At 46.4% G+C, this 19,994-nt stretch overlaps 1 protein-coding gene across 1 annotated transcript in view; it reads right to left on the reverse strand.

The window, feature by feature from the left end:
- The window catches only part of LOC144504123 (contactin-associated protein-like 5), a 922,207-nt gene that overhangs the window by 486,804 nt on the left and 415,409 nt on the right, over positions 1-19,994 (reverse strand). Inside the window, exon 7 of the mRNA XM_078229299.1 lies at positions 18,944-19,087. Within this exon, the coding sequence (XP_078085425.1) occupies positions 18,944-19,087 (144 nt within the window). The remainder of the gene's footprint in view (positions 1-18,943; positions 19,088-19,994) is intronic.

The following is a 19,994-nucleotide window of genomic DNA, read 5'->3' on the forward strand; positions in this document are numbered from 1 at the left end:
AGGGTGTAGAGAAAGATCAACTGAATGCAAGGTAAGTCCATTCAAAAGTCAGACAGCAGCAGGGAAGAAGCTGTTCTTGAGTCGGTTGGTACATGACCTCAGACTTTTGTATCTTTTTCCCAAAGGAAGAAGGTGGGAGAAGAGAATGTCCAGGGTGCGTGGGCTCCTTAATTATGCTGGCTGCTTTGCCGAGGCAGAGGGAAGTGTAGGCAGAGTCAATGGATGGGAGGCTGGTTTGCATGACGGATTGGGCTACATTTTGTAGTTCCTTGGGGTCTTGGGAAGAGCAGGAGCCATACCAAGCTGTGATACAACCAGAAAGAATGCTTTCTATGGTGCATCTGTAAAGGTTGGTGAGAGTTGTAGCTGACATGTCAAATGTCAAATTTCCTTAGTCTTCTGAGAAAATAGAGACGTTGGTGGGCTTTCTTAACTATAGTGTCGACATGGGGGGACCAAGACAGGCTGTTGGTGATCAGGACACCTAAAAACTTGAAGCTCTCAACCATTTCTACTTCATCCCCATTGATCTAGACAGGGGCATGTTCTCCTTTACGCTTCCTGAAGTTGATGACAATCTCCTTTGTTTTGTTGACATTGAGGGAGAGATTATTGTTGCCGCACCAGTTCACCAGATTCTCTCTCTCATCCCTGTACTCTGTCTCGTCATTGTTTGAGATCTGACCCACTGCGGTGGTGTCATCAGCAAACTTGAAAACCAAATTGGAGGGGAATGTGGCCGCACAGTCATCGGTGTATAAGGAGTATAGTAGGAGGCTGAGAACATAGCCTTGTGGGGCACTGGTGTTGAGGATGATCGTGGAGGAGGTGTTGTTGCCTATCCTTACTGATTGTGGTCTGTGAGTAAGGAAATTCAGGATCCAGTCGCAGAGGGAGGTGCCAAGGCCCAGGCCATGGAGTTTGGAGATGAGTTCGTGGGAATAATAGTGTTGAAGGCTGAGCTGTAGTCAATAAATAGGAATCAGACATACTAAAAGGCCATGGGAAGGAGCCAGTAGGAGATTATGATTAGATTCAAATGCTGAAATCGTATGTCCTCACTCGCGGCTGGGGTTTTCTGGTGCCACTGAATGTGAATGCAATTTTGGCCAAAGTCTCCATTCTCAGTTGCAGTAGGCAGGCACAGATGGGATCGAAGAATCCTGCCCAGAATCTCACATGGAGAGAAACACGAGTGCAGTCTCCAGTGTACTGTAATATTCTATTCCACCATTCTTGATTGTCATCTGAAGCAATTTGGCCACAATACTGCAGTATTAAGCCAAGGGCTGAATTTTCCAGCCCTTCCCACTGGTGAAAGCTTCTGGGTCCACCAAAGGCAACTCCCCGCAGTGGGATTCCCAGCAGTGAGACAGGCAAGCCATGCAAAATGCCATAGACATCGGCGGGACTGGAAGATTGTGCTGGCGGCCAGTGATGAGCCACCTCCGCCACTGGAAAGCATACTGCGGGGGGGGGGGGGGGGTGGCGGGTGCGGCAGAAAATGCTCCCCATCTTTGATGATGCTCAGGGTGGAGCTTTTGATTCCCACTGAGCTCTTTACAAAATTTAAACAAAACCAAAATAAATGTTTCGAGAAAGCAGTCATTCCCAGCTGCACTCTCAAAAACTATAGGTAGGTCTGGAAGGTAGGGATGTGTTCGGCACAACTTGTGGGCCGAAGGGCCTGTTTGTGTTGTAGTTTTTCTATGTTTCTATGTTTCTAAACCTAAAGGTCTACTGTCAAAGAGCACGCGCAGACAGAGCCACTTTCCGAATGAGAGTCAGGATCACGATAATACGGCATCAATGACATGAAACTTGTTGCATATTAGCACAGTTTGTCCAAAACATATCACAAACTACAGTATAAGGATCTGCCCACTTCGCTCCTTTTGATTTTGATTGATGATATGGAATAAAAATTATTAGATCGCACAATTCATTATAAATCTTTTTCTGTTATAATTTCCACTGAAGTCAATCAGGAGAGGACAATCTTATAATGGGAAGCTTAAGATATGAATTGTGACCAACATTGTAATATGCCTTTAAATGATAGCAGCATTACATCACTGGAAGGGAAATGTAATCCATTCTTGGTTTCAGCAGAGCACAAATACAACTTGGGCAGCACAATGGCACAGTGGTTCAATTCCGGCCTCAGGACATTGTCTGTGTGGAGTTTGCACATTCTCCCCTATCTGCGTGGGTTTCCTCCGGGTGCTCTGGTTTCCTTCCACAGTCCAAAGATGTGCAGGTTAGGTTGATTGGCCATGCTAAATGACCCTAGTGTCAGGGAGATTAGCAGGGTAATATGTGGGGTTACGGGAATAGGGCTTGGATGGGATTGTGGTTGGTGCAGACTCGATGGGCTGAATGACCTCCTTCTGCACTGTCGGGATTCCATGAATGGTGCTGCTAGTGTCTTTAAGCTTTCTATCCGTGTGTATCTATTCTCACACACCTAATCTTAATAAATGAACCCGCAATGTGTTTACCCAAACCAATATGAGTGATTGGTGCTTTTATATTCTTATAGGAACACAGCATGGCATTCAGCGGTGGTCAAATAGCATGGCAGTAAAATTAAGTACAGGTGCGACATGATGGACAGCCTCCGATCTTGCTGCATGGTGTGAGGCGATACTTGACATTTTGGTTAGACAGTAACAGAGTTGCAGCGTGTTAAAAAGGCAGCAGCTGACTGCACAGAAAAGCTTTGAAGACGTGGTGCCAAGACAGTGTTCAGATAAAGAGCAGGGAAGCAGATGGTGAGATTGTAGTGCAGAGACTGTCAATTCACTGAGTGGGGCAACATGTCCTGAGGTCCGGCCCCAGGCCAGGATTGTGATTCTGACGGGTGGACCTCAGGTCGTATCGGGGAAGGGGGGGCTAAAGAGACATTGTCAAAATGTCCACAAAATCCCCCAGTCTGAACTGGGATGCAGCAAATTCAAAATTTTTAAACAACATAGAGCTCTGGGGTGGAATGATATCTTTTTTTGGCAGTAGCAGGAAAAGCGGCATTGATGCCATTGGCACCAATGGTAGCTATCTTCACTGCATTGTCAAGGACATAGAGAGAGAAACTTCATGGGGCAGGTCATACAATGTTACGCTGACAGGGCAGGTTCTGACTGAGGCCACCCCTCAGCTTCATTCTTTTAAAGATGCCAGGTGCCTGGCATAAGAGACCCGGGTTCAGTTCCGGCCTCCGGTCACTGTCTGTGTGGAGTTTGCACATTCTCCCCGTGTCTGCGTGGGTTTCCTCCGGGTGCTCCGGTTTCCTCCCACAGTCCAAAGATGTGCGGGTTAGGTGGATTGGCCATGCTAAATTGCCCTTTAGTGTCAGGGGACTAACTAGGATAAACGTGTGGGGATAGGGCCTGGGTGGGATTGTGGTCGGTGCAGACTCGATGGGCCAAATTTTGTATTTATTTATTCATGGGACATGGGCGTCGCTGGCTGGCCAGCATTTATTGCGCATTCCTAATTGCCCGAGGGCAGTTGAGAGCCAACCACATTGCTGTGGATCTGGAGTCACATTTAGGCCAGACCAGGTAAGGACGGCAGATTTTCTTCCCTAAAGGACATTAGTGAACCAGATGGGTTTTTCCGACAATCGACAATCCAGATCATTTTTATTGAATTCAATTCCACCATCTGCCATGGCGGGATTTGAATCTGGGTCCCAGAACATTAGTTGAGTTTCTGGATTAATAGTCTAGCGATAATGCCATCAGGACATCACCTCCCTCAATGGCCTCCTTCTGCACTGTAGGATTCTATGATGTGATCTATGACCAGTTGTAATTCACACCGCTCTTCCCTTGTATCAATGTGAATGGATTATTTTATGGGATGATGGTGGTGGGGGCGGGGGGTGGGGGGTGGGTGGCAGGTGATGGGGGAGGGGTGGCAGAGGGGGAGCTCTGATCGGGCACAGAAGCCGAATAATGATATTCAAATTTGTTAGAATGGTGTTCCTGACATTGAACATTGGGATTTCTGCTACTTCACACGCGGGGGTTGGGACAATCATGGGCGAGACTTCCCGGATTCATTAAACACCATTTCGGACTCATGCGTAATTTTCGCTCCCATCACCAAACCCATCCGAAAAGGATGGGAGCGGAAAATCCTGGCCATGGTTTCTCAATTCAGTTGTTTCTAAACCAGACAAGCAAGCGATAATAATTCACCTGGCAATTTGGAATGAAGGTCCGCACAAGCTGAAAGCATCAGAACTAAAATCAGGAGAACTGAAGGATTACCAAAAGATAGAAGTTTTTCAGTTTATTTATTAGTGTCACAAGCAGACTTACATTAACACTGTAATGAAGTTACTGTGAAAAACACACTCTGACACCTGTTCGGGTACACTGTGGGAGAATTTAGCATGGCCAATGCACCCTAACCAGCATGTCTTTCGGACTGTGGGAGAAAACTGGAGCACCCGGAGGAAAGCCACGCAGACACTGGGAGAACGTGCAGGCTCCACACAGACAGTGACTCAAGCTGGGAATCGAACCCATGTCCCTGGCTCTGTGAGGCAGCAGTGCTAACTGTGCCACCGAGCTGCCAGATACGGACTACACTGCAAGACCGCTTCAGAATCAGGTTAAACTTCTGTATTTATTAACCTGAGTTCGTGTAATTTCAACAACAGTTTGCAGAATCCATGGGCCACTTTGACAACAGGCACATAGAAAAAGATATGGCCTGTGATTTTTCAGATGCAAAATGAGCAGACACAATTGTTGAGTTGGTGATCACATCCACTCCCATGGAAGCATTCGAGAAAGATCCGCTTGACAAGCCCACAACATATAGGGTGCGATCTTACCTGCCGTTCATGCCACATTCCTGATGCAGCGAGGTCGGAGAATTTGGCGACCAGCCAAATCTCCATTTACGGCAGCAGGATGGGAAAATCTCGCCGACATGAATGGTGGTAAGATTCCAGCCATAACATCGAAGATGTGATGATATGTGCATGTTTTTACATGTCTGTGTTCATCCACATAATCTGTGTAAGTAAGGGTAAAGCTGTGGCTGTGTGTGTCCGAGGTTAATCAAAGGAGATGTTCTTGAAATCAAATTGTCTATGGAGTCTAAGGGATGAAAGAGTCAAGGTATTTCCTCTTTGCATTTATATTGAGGTCTTGTCGTGGGTTTTAATTTACAAGTAAAAGATATAGATTTGAAATTTATGTTTGGGCTAAGTGTTGATATTGAAGTATAGCTATTAAATTAAAAAAGATATTCAAAGGTAACAAGGAATATTTGCATCATCAGGAGATTTGTGAGTAAACAGGGGCAGATATTTTAAATTTTATTGATCCAAAATAGAAGTAGAATCATAGAATCCCTACAGTGCAGAAGGAAGCCACTTGGCCCATCGAGTCTGCATCGACCACAATCCCACCCAGATCCTATTCCTTTCCTGCGGCCCCACATATTTACCTTGCTAATCCCCCTGACACTAGGGTTAATTTAGCATAGCCAATCAACCTAACCCGCACATCTTTGGACTGTGGGAAGAAACCGGAGCACCTGGAGGAAACCCACGCAGACACAGGGAGAACGTGCAAACTCCACACAGACAGTAACCCGATGCCAGAATTGAACCCGGGTCCCTGGTGCTGTGAGGCAGCAGTGCTAATCACTGTGCCACCATGCCACCTTGTACAATGGAACATTTTTAAAATTCATTCATGGGACATGGGCATCACTGGCTGGCCAGCATTTATTGCCCATCGCTAGTTGCCCTTGAACTGAATGGCTTGCTAGGCCATTTCAGTGGGCAGTTGCGAGTCAACCATTTGCTGTGGCTCTGGAGTCACCCCAAAGTATTAGCTGAGTTTCTGGATTGATAGTCTAGTGATAATGTCACTAAGCCATTGCCCCCCCATTGCAAGATGGCTATAGAGGGATATGGGCCAAACACGGTCAATTGGGACTAGCTTAGTGGTTAAAAAAAGGGGCAGCATGGACAAGTTGGGCCGAAGGGCGTTTTTCCATGCTGTAAACCTCTATGACTCTACGGGCCCAATTTTACCATCAAGTTGCATCCATTTGTGGGCGCGAAAACCTGGTAAAGTCGAGCGTGAGATGAGTACCACGATCTGCACCTCCCTCCAGGTTGGTTCCCCCTTTATCAAGGGCCGAAAATGGCCACCATCGGGACCGCGCCCGCAACGGGCGCAACATCTTACTGAACTGCACGCCCAAACTTACTGCCACTTCCCCCTTTACCACCGGGCTTGCCCATCGAGATTCGGCGCGAAACAGACATGGTCCACAAAGGTCCGATTTGGGTGCTCCAGCTTCTGAGGAGGTAATTTCAATGCTTGAGGCGGGCTCGCTGACTCAGATCGGTGGTGGTGGTGGGGGGGGGGGGGGTCAGATGGCTCTTTGGTCGTGAGGGAGGCAGGTCAGATGGCTCTCTGGTGGAGGGAGGGGAGGCATGGAGGGGGGGTCAGGGGAGGTCTGCTGCCACTCTGTGTGTGATCGGTGGGTGGGACAGAGGTCTGCTGCCACTCTGCGTGTGATCAGTGGGGGGAAGGGGCATGGGCCCGCAATTGGGCTGGGTGGTGGGGGCGGTGGCGGGATAAGGAGGTCAGTTATGTTGTGGGGGTGGGGCAATGGCTGTGGGGGCCAGGGGGGAGACATTGTGGCAGGGGAGTGTTTTTCTTTTTTTTACTGCGCTTGCGCAGTTGGAGGCGCCGATCGGAGCGGCAGGGTTTAGGTGTAATAAGCCCCGCCCACAGGCTTCTGCAGCACGATTCCAAATCGCTGCTATTTTTTCAGGCAGAGTGCGTATGAGGGTGCCTCAGAACGGGTCCAAAAGTCGAATCTGAAACACTCCCAGTTTTAAGTCCGCCCAGCACTTAGAATTAAAATGGTAAAATAGGGCCCGATGTCTCTAGGACTCTAGTGCAAACAAAGTATCACCAATTCCACATGAAGTCCCAACTCATCCTTGGTCCAAAACTGCATCTGATCATATCCATGGTACTGACTTCATCATTGTCATCGACTACTTTACACAGTACCCCATTATTTAATAATTGCACAGTACATTAAGCACAACTATCACACACATGTTAAGTGCTATTTTCAGTTATTTTGATGTGTCAATAAGTGACAATTATGGATAAATGGTCCTCAAGTTCCTTTCACGATATGTGTGAGAAGTGGAATACTAAACTTCTTATCCTCATTACCCAAGATCTCATGGCCTTGCTGAATTAATCATTTGCACGGTGAAATCCAAAATTCTCAAATGTAGACAGACGAATCAATTTTCTATATTGCAATGTTACATCCGAGAGCAACGCCTTTAACGTCCAAATTATTCCATCACTGACAGAACTCATGTTTGGCCGACCAGTGTGTACCAATTTACCTAACCTTACCCATTCCGCTTTCTCGGAAACTGGAGAGTAACTTTTAAAACTGCAAGAGTAGATGACCAACATGCACGATGGAAATGCAGGTACTAAATTGCCAAGTTTAGAATTGGGACAAGATTGCATCCATGATTCCATAGAAGGTATGTGCAAAACCAATCAAAGTGACAAGGGTTTGTTTGGAACCAAGTTCCTCTGAAGTCATTTCACACATAGAAGCAAAGGTGAGACATGGCCAAGGAGAAGTCAGATCCGTTGCAGCTCCGCACTCACCATAACGTCCTACTGCATCGAGGAAAAGGTCCAACTGCAACCGGGAAACATACTCCCAAATTACAATGTCATATATCACAGTGAGCAACTAAAGAAACCTTCTGACAAAGTTACCATTCCAAGACCTGGTTGTTCCAGCAAATTACCTCCAGGCTTTCGAGACTCATATTCATCAGTTTGACACAAAATGCAATGGTAACTAAACATGAACATGTAATGTAAATAGTTCTACTTTCTTTTATTTGGGAGGGGGGGAAGTATCTTAAAAGGAAAAAGGTGGGGTTGTAATATACCTTTCAGGGATAGCAACAGAACATTACTAGAAGGGAAGTGTGTCATGCTGCTCTCCCTTAATGGCATATTACAACCTTACCGTTAATTTGATGGTTAATTATACTCAGGCAGACATTAAGTGGGAATTCACCAGTGCTCATATAGATAGGAAGAAGTTGAAAATGTGGTTATTGGCTTTGAATGGCCCCTGATGTCCGATCTCCAGGACATCGGACATGGGGGTGGGTGGGGGGGGAGTGGGGCGGGGTTGGAGAGAAGTGGGGGGGGTGCATCAATGATCTGCAAGGGGATCCCCCTCCCCCACAATTGCAAGTCCACACATAATGATAGTATGGGAATCGCCCAGGAAGATTAAACTTAGGTTGGGCAAGTCCCCTGCACTACTCCCACAGAAACTGGAAATAGTATACAAGCCACTTCACATTGTTGTTTTGCAAGCGTGAACGAACAGTCAGAATTAAAAGGTTTGCTTGCTTTCAATGGCATTCAGATGCGTTAAAGTGAATTTTCAAACCAACATTTATCTCTCATTTGTTCAAGATTGAGGTTTGGATCAACTGAAACAATTTGACTGAAAATCTGATCCCAAATCCTGAACGTTTTTCCCAGTAAACTAAATAAAATCAACAAATATCTCTTCTCCCAAAGTTCTTAGTTGTCATTTTTTTTATAGTTACAGAACAATCAATAAAACAAATCCATCACTTCATGGGACCAATATCACAAAGAGGTCTTCAGTCTCGCACACTGAATTCCTAAAATAACAGACAGCTTGAAGTATCATGGAATCAGACAGATTAATTTGTACTGAAGCAATAGATCTAAACATCTAAACTACACAATAAACATTTATGATCGCATTTGCCAGAGGGAGGGTGAGAGAGGGAGAGCGAGAGAGGGAGAGCGAGAGAGGGAGGGCGAGAGAGGGAGGGCGAGAGAGGGAGGGCGAGAGAGGGAGGGTGAGAGAAAGATGGCCGACAAAGAGGGAGAGAGACAGAAAGCATGAAAGTGAGAACCCGAGTGAGGGAGGGGTGTGAACTGAGAATGGGGCATTGGTGAGAATGGTGTGAGCAGGAGAGAGGTAAGCGTACAAGAGCAATAAAGGAAAAATCAGGAAATTGGGGGGGTGTATGCAAAAGAGAGAGTGTCTGAATGAACATGGGAAAGAAACCAAGTGAGCTACCATTCAACTATCTGATCTGTAGGCAACTCACAGAAAAAAAAGGCTTGGAATCACATGCCATGGTATCATTGGTAGCAGATATCAGGTAAGCCCTTAAAGAGAAGGGGCAACCAGTGAGAGGACGGCAACAGGGCCTTCCCCAGTCTGAAGCAACTGTTAATTCAGGAAGTGATTGCTACCATTAATCAGTCATTTCAGACAGGGACACCAAGTGGGATGGCGGCGGTGTTGATCAGGGTACATGCTTTAATGTGGCAACTGACCTCGGGATAACCTGCTCTTTGACAAGGGATTTCAAATCATAGAATCCCTACAGCACAGAAGGAGGCCATTCGGCCCATCAAGTCTGTACTGACCACAATCCCACTCAGGCCCTATCCCTGGAACCCCATATATTTACCCGAGCTAATCCCCCTGACACTAGGGTCAATGTAGCATGGCCAATCAACCTAACCTGCACATCTTTGGACGGGTTAGATTTGTACGGGTATCAGACTCTTCATTTGCTTATGCAAAGTGATTCACTTTGGCATGACCCGAGGCTCCTATTTATTTTTACCGAGACACAATAGCACTTGTGTCTCATCATAAGCACAGTCTTCCTGTCTGGGGGCATTGGCACTTAAAATTCAAGGCCTGCCCACTCACAACCCATCATGTATTGCATGAGGTTAGAGATTAATGTAACATTCCATGGGTGATACAAGATCTTGATAGAATGTAATAAAGCAATACTGAAGGGTTGAATTTTATTTTAACTCCACCTTCTATATTGGCTATATTGGATCTGGTGCTGGGAAATGAGCCAGACCAGGTGCTAGACTTGGAAGTTGGTGTGCATTTTGGTGATAGTGACCACAATTCGGTTACGTTCACCTTAGTGATGGAAAGGGATAGGCATGAACCTCGGGCCAGTGGTTTTAGCTGGGGGAAGGGTAATTATGAGGCTATTAGGAGAGAATTAGGAAACATAGGTTGGACTAGGAGATTACAGGGACTGGGAACGTCCGACATGTGGAGTTTTTTCAAGGAGCAGCTACTGCGAGTCTGTGATAGGTATGTCCCTGTCAGGCAAGGAGGAATTGGTAGGGCTAGGGAACCGTGGTGCACCAAAAAAGTTTCTTTGTTGGTTAAAAAGAAAAAGGAGGCTTATGTTCGGATGAGACGTGAGCACTCGGGTAGTGCACTAGAAAGCTTTAGATTGGCTAAGAGGGAGTTGAAGAGCGAGCTTAGAAGGGCTAAAAGGGGACATGAGAAGACTTTGGCGGATAGGGTTAAAGAGAATCCTAAGGCGTTCTATAGGTATGTCAAGAACAGAAGGTTGGTTAGGGCAAGTTTAGGGCCAGTTATAGATGGCAGAGGGAAGTTATGTGTGGAACCGGAGGAGATTGGTGAAGCATTGAACCAATATTTCTCTTCGGTGTTCACGCAAGGGGACATGAATATAGCTGAGGAGGACACTGGGTTGCAAGGGAGTAGAATAGACAGTATTACAGTTGATAAGGAGGATGTGCAGGATATTCTGGAGGGTCTGAAAATAGATAAATCCCCTGGTCCGGATGGGATTTATCCAAGGATTCTCTGGGAGGCAAGAGAAGTGATTGCAGAGCCTCTGGCTCTGATCTTCAGGTCGTCGTTGGCCTCTGGTATAGTACCAGAAGATTGGAGGTTAGCGAATGTTGTCCCATTGTTTAAGAAGGGGAACAGAGACTTCCCCGGGAATTATAGACCGGTGAGTCTCACTTCTGTTGTCGGCAAGATGTTGGAAAAAATTATAAGGGATAGGATTTATAGTTATTTGGAGAGTAATGAATTGATAGGTGATAGTCAGCATGGTTTTGTGGCAGGTAGGTCGTGCCTTACTAACCTTATTGAGTTTTTTGAGAAAGTGACCAAGGAGGTGGATGGGGGCAAGGCAGTGGACGTGGTATATATGGATTTTAGTAAGGCGTTTGATAAGGTTCACCATGGTAGGCTTCTGCAGAAAATGCAGATGTATGGGATTGGGGGTGATCTAGGAAATTGGATCAGGAATTGGCTAGCGGATAGGAAACAGAGGGTGGTGGTTGATAGTAAATATTCATCATGGAGTGCGGTTACAAGTGGTGTACCTCAGGGATCTGTTTTGGGGCCACTGCTGTTTGTAATATTTATTAATGATCTGGATGAGGGTATAGTTGGGTGGATTAGCAAATTTGCTGATGACACCAAAGTCGGTGGTGTGGTAGACAGTGAGGAAGGGTGTCGTAGTTTGCAGGAAGACTTAGACAGGTTGCAAAGTTGGGCCGAGAGGTGGCGGATGGAGTTTAATGCGGAGAAGTGTGAGGTAATTCACTTTGGTAGGAATAACAGATGTGTTGAGTATAGGGCTAACGGGAGGACTTTGAATAGTGTGGAGGAGCAGAGGGATCTAGGTGTATGTGTGCATAGATCCCTGAAAGTTGGGAATCAAGTAGATAAGGTTGTTAAGAAGGCATATGGTGTCTTGGCGTTTATTGGTAGGGGGATTGAATTTAGGAGTCGTAGCGTTATGTTGCAACTGTACACAACTCTGGTGCGGCCGCACTTGGAGTACTGTGTGCAGTTCTGGTCCCCACATTACAGGAAGGATGTGGAGGCTTTGGAGAGGGTGCAGAGGAGGTTTACCAGGATGTTGCCTGGTATGGAGGGGAGATCCTATGAGGAGAGGCTGAGGGATTTGGGATTGTTTTCGCTGGAAAGGCGGCGGCTAAGAGGGGATCTTATTGAAACATATAAGATGATTAGAGGTTTAGATAGGGTGGATAGTGATAGCCTTTTTCCTCTGATGGAGAAATCCAGCACGAGGGGGCATGGCTTTAAATTGAGGGGGGGTAGTTATAGAACCGATGTCAGGGGTAGGTTCTTTACCCAGAGGGTGGTGAGGGATTGGAATGCCCTGCCAGCATCAGTAGTAAATGCGCCTAGTTTGGGGGTGTTTAAGAGATCCGTAGATAGGTTCATGGACGAAAAGAAATTGGTTTAGGTTGGAGGGTCACAGTTTTTTTTTTTTTTTTAACTGGTCGGTGCAACATCGTGGGCCGAAGGGCCTGTTCTGCGCTGTAATGTTCTATGTTCTATGTTCTATGTTCTGTTGTTAATTCCTACACCATTCCTTGGCCCCCAAGTTGCCCTGCGTTGATACTCCTCTGGAACTGGCTGCAGTGGGTAAGAAGTCAAAAATGTCAAACTAGTTGCCAGAACACAGCCACTAGCTGTTCCTCCCTTTGTACGTACAATACTATCTGTTCGTCCAGCCCTCGCTGTCAAGATATAGTTATAGAATCCCTACAGTGCAGAAGGAGGCCATTCGGTCCATCGAGTCTGCACCGACCACAATCTCACCCAGGCCCTATCCCCTATAACCCCATGAATTTACCCGAGCTAATCCCCCTGATACTAGGGCCAAATTAGCATGGCCAATCAACCTAACCCACACATCTTTGGACTGTGGGGGGAAATTGGAGCACTTGAAGGAAACCCATGCAGACATGGGGAGAACATGCAAACTCCACACAGACAGTAACCCAAGCTGGGAATTGAACCCGGGTCCCTGGTGCTGTGAGGCAGCACTGCTAACCACTGTGCCACCATGTCGCCACATAAAGTTCAGTTCAGAAACTTGCCTTGTCGGAAATTGAGTGGATTAGTCTGCATCTTATCACCATCCCAGAACATTTGAGCTACAATTAAGGTTATCACACAGCGTGATACATTTTGGAGCACACTCGAATGTGATTAGATTTTGTTTTGTCATAAGATGCTATCAGAATATCTGCTAGATATTTTGAGTTTGACGCAATACTTTAATAGTATCGTGGGGTTACCTAAATCCGTGATGGACATGTCCACATGCAGCTCCAATGCTGATCTTTGACCTGGGTAGGAGTACAAAATTCTTGGCAGCCGGCTGATAACGTGACACTTATGAAGTGCACATTCAGCACAGAAGTGGAATAATATAATTTATGCAACCTAGCGTGACAACTCTTCATGACAACTGTAACTAATAGTCAGAAAATCAAACATAGTTGATTAACATTTTAATGGGTCATCAGTCATAATAATTAAATTCTGCTGCAGCACGCGATCATGTACCGCAGAAATCTTTGGTGACTGACGTTTGGCCATCAATCACGGCAGGTACTGTCTGAAGATATGGGAGTGAAGAGAAGATGAAACTGATACAGAAGTAAAGTGCGCACTGCTTAATAAGCAGGCGACTGATTAATGGTGACAATCACTTACAGAATGAACAATTGCCACAGACATACTCTTCACAGGCCTGCAAATACAGCTTGGATTTATATAGTGCATTTAAGCAACACCCCAAAGGTGCTTCACTGGGGCATTGTCAAAAACAAACTTGACACAGAGCCACATTCAGAGACATCAGGATAGGAGACCTTAAACAAAAAGCTTACAAAGGGTGGCATGGTGGCACAGCGGTTCGCACTGCTGCCTCACAGTCGGCATCTCATACCAACGCCGGCATCTCCACATCATCACTGTGCCTCACAGTGCCAGAGATCTGGGTTTGATTCCCGGCTTGGGTCACTGTCTGTGTAGAGTTTGCACTTTCTCCCCGTATCTACATGGGTTTCCTCCAGGTGCTCCGGTTTCCTCCCACAGTCCAAAGGTGTATGGGTCCGGTGGATTGGCCATGCTAAATTGACCCTAGTGTCAGGGGGATTAGCAGGGTAAATATGTGGGCTTACAGAAATAGGGCCTGGGTGGGATTGTGGTTGGTACAGACTCGATGGACCGAATGGCCTAGAATAGGGATTCTATGATTCTAAAAGCGAGAAAAATGCTGGAAAATCTCAACAGGTCTGACAGCATCTGTGGAGAGAGAGTAGAGCCAACGTTTTGAGTCTAGATGACCTTAAGTTTCGTCAAGAGGGATTTTTTAGGAATATTCAAAGAAAAGAGAGATAGGGAGATTGAGAGATTAGGGAAGGAATTCCACATCTGAGACTCCAGGCAGCCAAAGGAATGATTAAAATCGGGATGTTCAACACACCCAATTGGAGCCACAAAAATGATCACTTGCAACCGCACAAAAATGGGGACACAGTGGCCGGAACTCTACCATATTGCCAACCACGGAATCGGAGCGGGCAACGGCATGACAATGGCAATCTCTGTTGACCTCGGGCGGGAATTTCATGGCCTTGAGCAAGGACTCTTTTTCACTGGACTCTAAATCACGGGCTACTGACATGGGATCAAATCCCACCATGGCAGCTGATGGAATTTAAATTCAATTATTTAAAAAAACAAATCTGGGATAAAAATGTATTCTCTGGGATGGTCATGATGTGGAGTTGCTGGCGTTGGACAGGGGTGGGCACAGTAAGAAGTTTCACAACACCAGGTTAAAGTCCAACAAGTTTATTTGGCAGCTTGTGCTACCAAATAAACCTGTTGAAATTTAACCTGGTGTTGTGAGACTTCTTACTCTGGGACGGTGATCATGACAACTATCAGCAACTATTATAAAAGCTCACCACGTTCACAGAAGTCCTTCAGGGAAGGAAATCTGTCCCCCTTACCTGGTCTGGCCTACATGTGACTCCAGGCCCACAGCAATGTGGTTGACTCTAAACTGCCCTCTGAAATGACCGAGAAAGTCTTAAGTTTTAAGTTTATTTATTCGTGTCACAAGTCGGTTTACATTCACACTGCAATGAAGTTAATGTGAAAATCCCCGAGTCGCCACACTCTGGCGCCTGTTCGGGTAAGCTGAAGAAGAATTTAGCATGGCCAGTGCACCAAATCAGCACATCTTTCAGACTGTGGGAGGAAACCGGAGCACCCGGAGGAAACCCATGCAGACACGGGGAGAACGTACAGACTCCAACAAAGAACAAAGAACAGTACAGCACAGGAAACAGGTCCTTCGGCCCTCCAAGCCTGTGCCGCTCCTTGGTCCAACTAGACCAATTGTTTGTATCCCTCCATTCCCAGGCTGCTCATGTGACTATCCAAGTAAGTCTTAAACGATGTCAGCGTGCCTGCCTCCACCACCCTACTTGGCAGCGCATTCCAGGCCCCCACCAGCCTCTGTGTAAAAAACATCCCTCTAATATCTGAGTCATACTTCGCCCCTCTCACCTTGAGCTCGTGACCCCTCGTGATCGTCACCTCCGACCTGGGAAAAAGCTTCCCACCGTTCACCCTATCTATCCCCTTCATAATCTTGTACACCTCTATTAGATCTCCCCTCATTCTCTGTCTTTCCAAGGAGAACAACCCCAGTTTACCCAATCTCTCCTCATAGCTAAGACCCTCCATACCAGGCAATATCCTGGTACACCTTCTCTGCACTCTCTCGAACGCCTCCACGTCCTTCTCGTAGTGCGGCGACCAGAACTGGACGTAGTACTCCAAATGTGGCCTAACCAGCGTTCTATACAGCTGCATCATCAGACTCCAGCTTTTATACTCTATAACCCATCCTATAAAGGCAAGCATACCATATGCCTTCTTCACCACCTTCTCCACCTGTGTTGCCACCTTCAAGGATTTGTGGACTTGCACACCTAGGTCCCTCTGTGTTTCTATACTCTTGATGACTCTGCCATTTATTGTATAACTCCTCCCTACATTATTTCTTCCAAAATGCATCACTTCGCATTTATCCGGATTAAATTCCATCTGCCACCTCTCTGCCCAATTTTCCAGCCTATCTATATCCTGCTGTATTGCCCGACAATGCTCATCGCTATTTGCAAGTCCAGCCATCTTCGTGTCATCCGCAAACTTGCTGATTACACCGGTTACACCTTCTTCCAAATCATTTATATATATCACAAATAGCAGAGGTCCCAGTACAGAGCCCTGCGGAACACCATTGGTCACAGACCTCCAGCCGGAAAAAGACCCTTCGACCGCTACCCTCTGTCTCCTATGGCCAAGCCAGTTCTCCACCCATCTAGCCACTTCTCCTTGTATCCCATGAGCCTTCACCTGCTTAACCAACCTGCCATGTGGGACTTTGTCAAATGCCTTACTGAAATCCATATAGATGACATCCATGGCCCTTCCTTCGTCAACCGTTTTTGTCACTTCCTCAAAAAACTCCACCAAATTTGTAAGGCACGACCTCCCTCTTACAAAACCATGCTGTCTATCACTAATGAGATTGTTCTGTTCTAAATGCACATACATCCTGTCTCTAAGAATCCTCTCCAACAACTTCCCTATCACGGACGTCAAGCTCACCGGCCTATAATTTCCCGGGTTATCCCTGCTATCCTTCTTAAACAACGGGACCACATTCGCTATCCTCCAATCCTCAGGGACCTCACCTGTGTCCAAAGAAGTGACAAAGATTTCCGTCAGAGGCCCAGCAATTTCATCTCTCGTCTCCCTGAGCAGTCTAGGATAGATGCCATCAGGCCCTGGGGCTTTGTCAGTTTTAATGTTCCCTAAAAAACCTAACACTTCCTCTCTTGTAATGGAGATTTTCTCTAACGGTCAACACCTCCCTCCGAGACACTCCCGGTTAACACGTCCCTCTCCTTCGTATTCATTTAGGATCTCCCCTATTCCCTCGGGTTCTAAGCATAATTCCCCTCCTTTGTCCCTGAGAGGTCCGATTTTCTCCCTGACAACTCTTTTGTTCCGTATGAATAGAATACCTTAGGATTCTCCTTAATCCTGCCTGCCAAGAACGTCTTGTGACCTCTTGTTGCCCTTCTAACTCCCCGTTTGAGTTCTTTCCTACTCTCTCTGTATTCCTCCAGAGCTCCATCTGTTTTCTGTTGCCTGGACTTAACGTACGCCTCCCTTTTCATTTTAATCAGATCCTCAATTTCCCTGGTTATCCACGGCTCTTGAATCCTACCTTTCCTATCTTTCCTTTTTACAGGCACATGCCTATCCTGCAGCCTTAACAATTGTTCCTTAAAAGACTCCCACATGCCAGACGCGGACTTACCCTCGAACATCCTCTCCCAATCAACGTCCACCAATTCCTGCCTAATCCAGCTATAGTTAGCCTTCCCCCAATTTAGCACCCTGCCCCTAGGACAGCACTCATCCTTGTCCATTACTATCCTAAATTTAACAGAGTTGTGGTCACTATTTGCCACATGTTTCCCTACCGAAACTTTGACGACCTGACCGGGCTCATTTCCCAGAACTAGGTCCAGTATAGCCCCCTCTCTAGTCGGGCTATCTACATACTGTTCCAAAGAACCTTCCGGTATGCATTTTACAAATTCCTCCCCGTCTGGAACCCCAGCTCTGAGAACTTTCCAGTCTATACCAGGGAAATTAAAGTCCCCACGACAACAACCCTATTTTTTCTGCACCTATCCAGAATCTCCTGACATATCCTTTCCTCTACTTCCCGTGGGCTGTTGGGTGGTCTGTAGTACACCCCCAGCATAGTGACTGCACCCTTCCTGTTTCTGAGTTCCACCCACAGTGACTCAGTACTTGACCCCTCGAAGTTGTCTACCCTCTGCACCACGGTAATATGCTCCCTAACTAATATCGCTCCTCCCCCCCCTTTTTTAGCCCCTCCTCTGTCTCGCCTAAAACACTTATACCCCGGAATATTCAGCTGCCAGTCCTGTCCTTCTCTTAACCAAGTCTCCGTCACCGCAACCACATCCAAATTCCGCGTAAGCATTAAGGCCCTAAGTTCGTCTGTCTTACCCGTTACGCCCCTCGCATTGAAGCAGAGAGTGACCCAAGCCGGGAATCTAACCAGGGTCCCTGGCACTGTGAGGCAGCAGTGCTAACCACTGTGCCATTGTGCCGTCCAAGTCACTCAGCAAAGGGCAATTAGGGATGGGCAATAAGCGCTGGCCTTACCAGCGACCCCCACATCTCATAGTCCAAAGATGTGCAGGTTAGGCCATGCTAAATTGCCTCTTAGTGTCCCAGGATGTGTAGGTTAGAGGGATTAGTGGGGTAAATATGTGGGTTACAGGGACAGGGTGGGGCTGGGTACAATGCTCCATCGGAAAGTCAGTGCAGACTCGATGGGCTGAATGGCCTTCTTCTGCACAGTAGCGTCTATGATTCTCTGAGTCGTGGCAAGTTGTGCAGTGCAACTTGTAAATGGCAAACACAGCTGCCACAATGTACCAGCAATAGAGGGAATGGACCATTTAAGGTGGTGACAGAGTGCTGCTTAAGTAGCCTGCTTTGTTCTGGATGGTGTTGAGCATTTTGAGTGGTGCTGGAGATGCACTCAGCCTAGCCAGTGGGTATTCCATCACACTCCTGACTTATGCCTCCTAGATCGTGAACTGGCTTTGGGGAGTCAGAAGATGGCTTACTGACCAGAAAATTCTCAGCTTCTGACCTTCTCTTGTGGCTACAGTTTTTATATGGTTCGTCCAGTTCAGTTTCCAGTCAACAGTAGCCCCCAGGATATGAAGATGGAAAATTCAGCTATGATAAAGCTTTGACCATGAAGGGGAGATAGTTCGACCCTCTCAGTTGAATTATCTAGATGATGTTTTTTCTCCAGAATCAAACAAGACCATTACCCGAAAACAATTACCCACTTCCAAGAATTAGTGGATGGGCTAAGCACATAGAAGATAACTCATCTAGGATTTGCCTAATTGAGATGATATAAAACAAAATGTATCTGTTTTCTATCAGACTCTATCAATTAGACATTCAGCTGTATCTGGTTTCACCCTGATCAGTTCTGTAGGCCACAGTTTAATTTTTAATTAGATGCCGGAGATAAACAGCTTCTCTGTTCTGATTTTAAAAAGTAACTTACCACAATATGTATCTGAGGTTTGCGTCTCTTGGCCAGATCAATAATATTCACTCCGTTGTAATAGAGATTCTCGATGCAGCCATGAAAGTTCTTCCTCAGGAATGTCACCGATTTGCCTGGAACTGGAATTCCTCCAAAGCTGAGCTTTGATAGACAAGAGAATGGATAAAGAGATTATTGCCTTATCCATTTATAAAGGAGAAGGGGGGTGGGGGCGGGGTGGGGGAGGGGAACAATGTGGCCAGGAATTAAGATTTAAAAGTGTTCAGATCAATAACAAACCTTTTATGCTTCAAAGTGCAATGATGCAAAGCAAGTCTTTGTCCTTTGTTCATGTGCCCCGCTTGCATCATGGCCAAAACCTTGCATCCCAAAGGCCGTTCTGAAGCAAGGTCCAAGTGGGCCTCTTGCGAGACCATCAGAACAATGTTTCCTTCATGAGGAGAGAAAAGAGCTGACGTTTCGAGTCCAGATGACCCTTTGTCAGACAAAGGGTCTTCGGGACTCGAAACGTCAGCTCTTTTCTCTCCTTACAGATGCTGCCAGACCTGCTGAGATTTTCCAGCATTTTCTCTATTGGTTTCAGATTCCAACATCCGCAGTAATTTGCGATTATCAGATGTTTCCTTCATCATTGCCTCAAATATCATTTGTTTCTGAATATCACAAGTGCTCATAACATTACAGGTGGCACAGCACCAAAGTGCAGCCAACAGCAACAGTGACATAGCTCATCTAACTGTGCTTGCTCTACCCTCAACCCACCAAGAATTCTGCAATCATACAATTCTGGTCCCCTATGCATCACTCATTTCCTTCCTACCCGCACGTGCCAAAGGGTCAGTGCCAGGCGACAGTGGACGGGGCACTGCCAGGGAGGGGGGCTTCCATTAAGGAGGTCTGCGGTAGGACCTCTCTTTTCTTGAAACTGGCTCTTTGATTAAACTTTTGGTCACTTGCCCTAATAACTACATACATGCCTTGGTGTTAATTTTTTAAAAATTCTTTTGTGGGACATGGGCATCGCTGGCTGGCCAGTATTTATTGTCTA

Source organism: Mustelus asterias, chromosome 14 (assembly GCF_964213995.1).
Source record: "Mustelus asterias chromosome 14, sMusAst1.hap1.1, whole genome shotgun sequence".
In the NCBI taxonomy this organism is placed as follows: domain Eukaryota; kingdom Metazoa; phylum Chordata; class Chondrichthyes; order Carcharhiniformes; family Triakidae; genus Mustelus; species Mustelus asterias.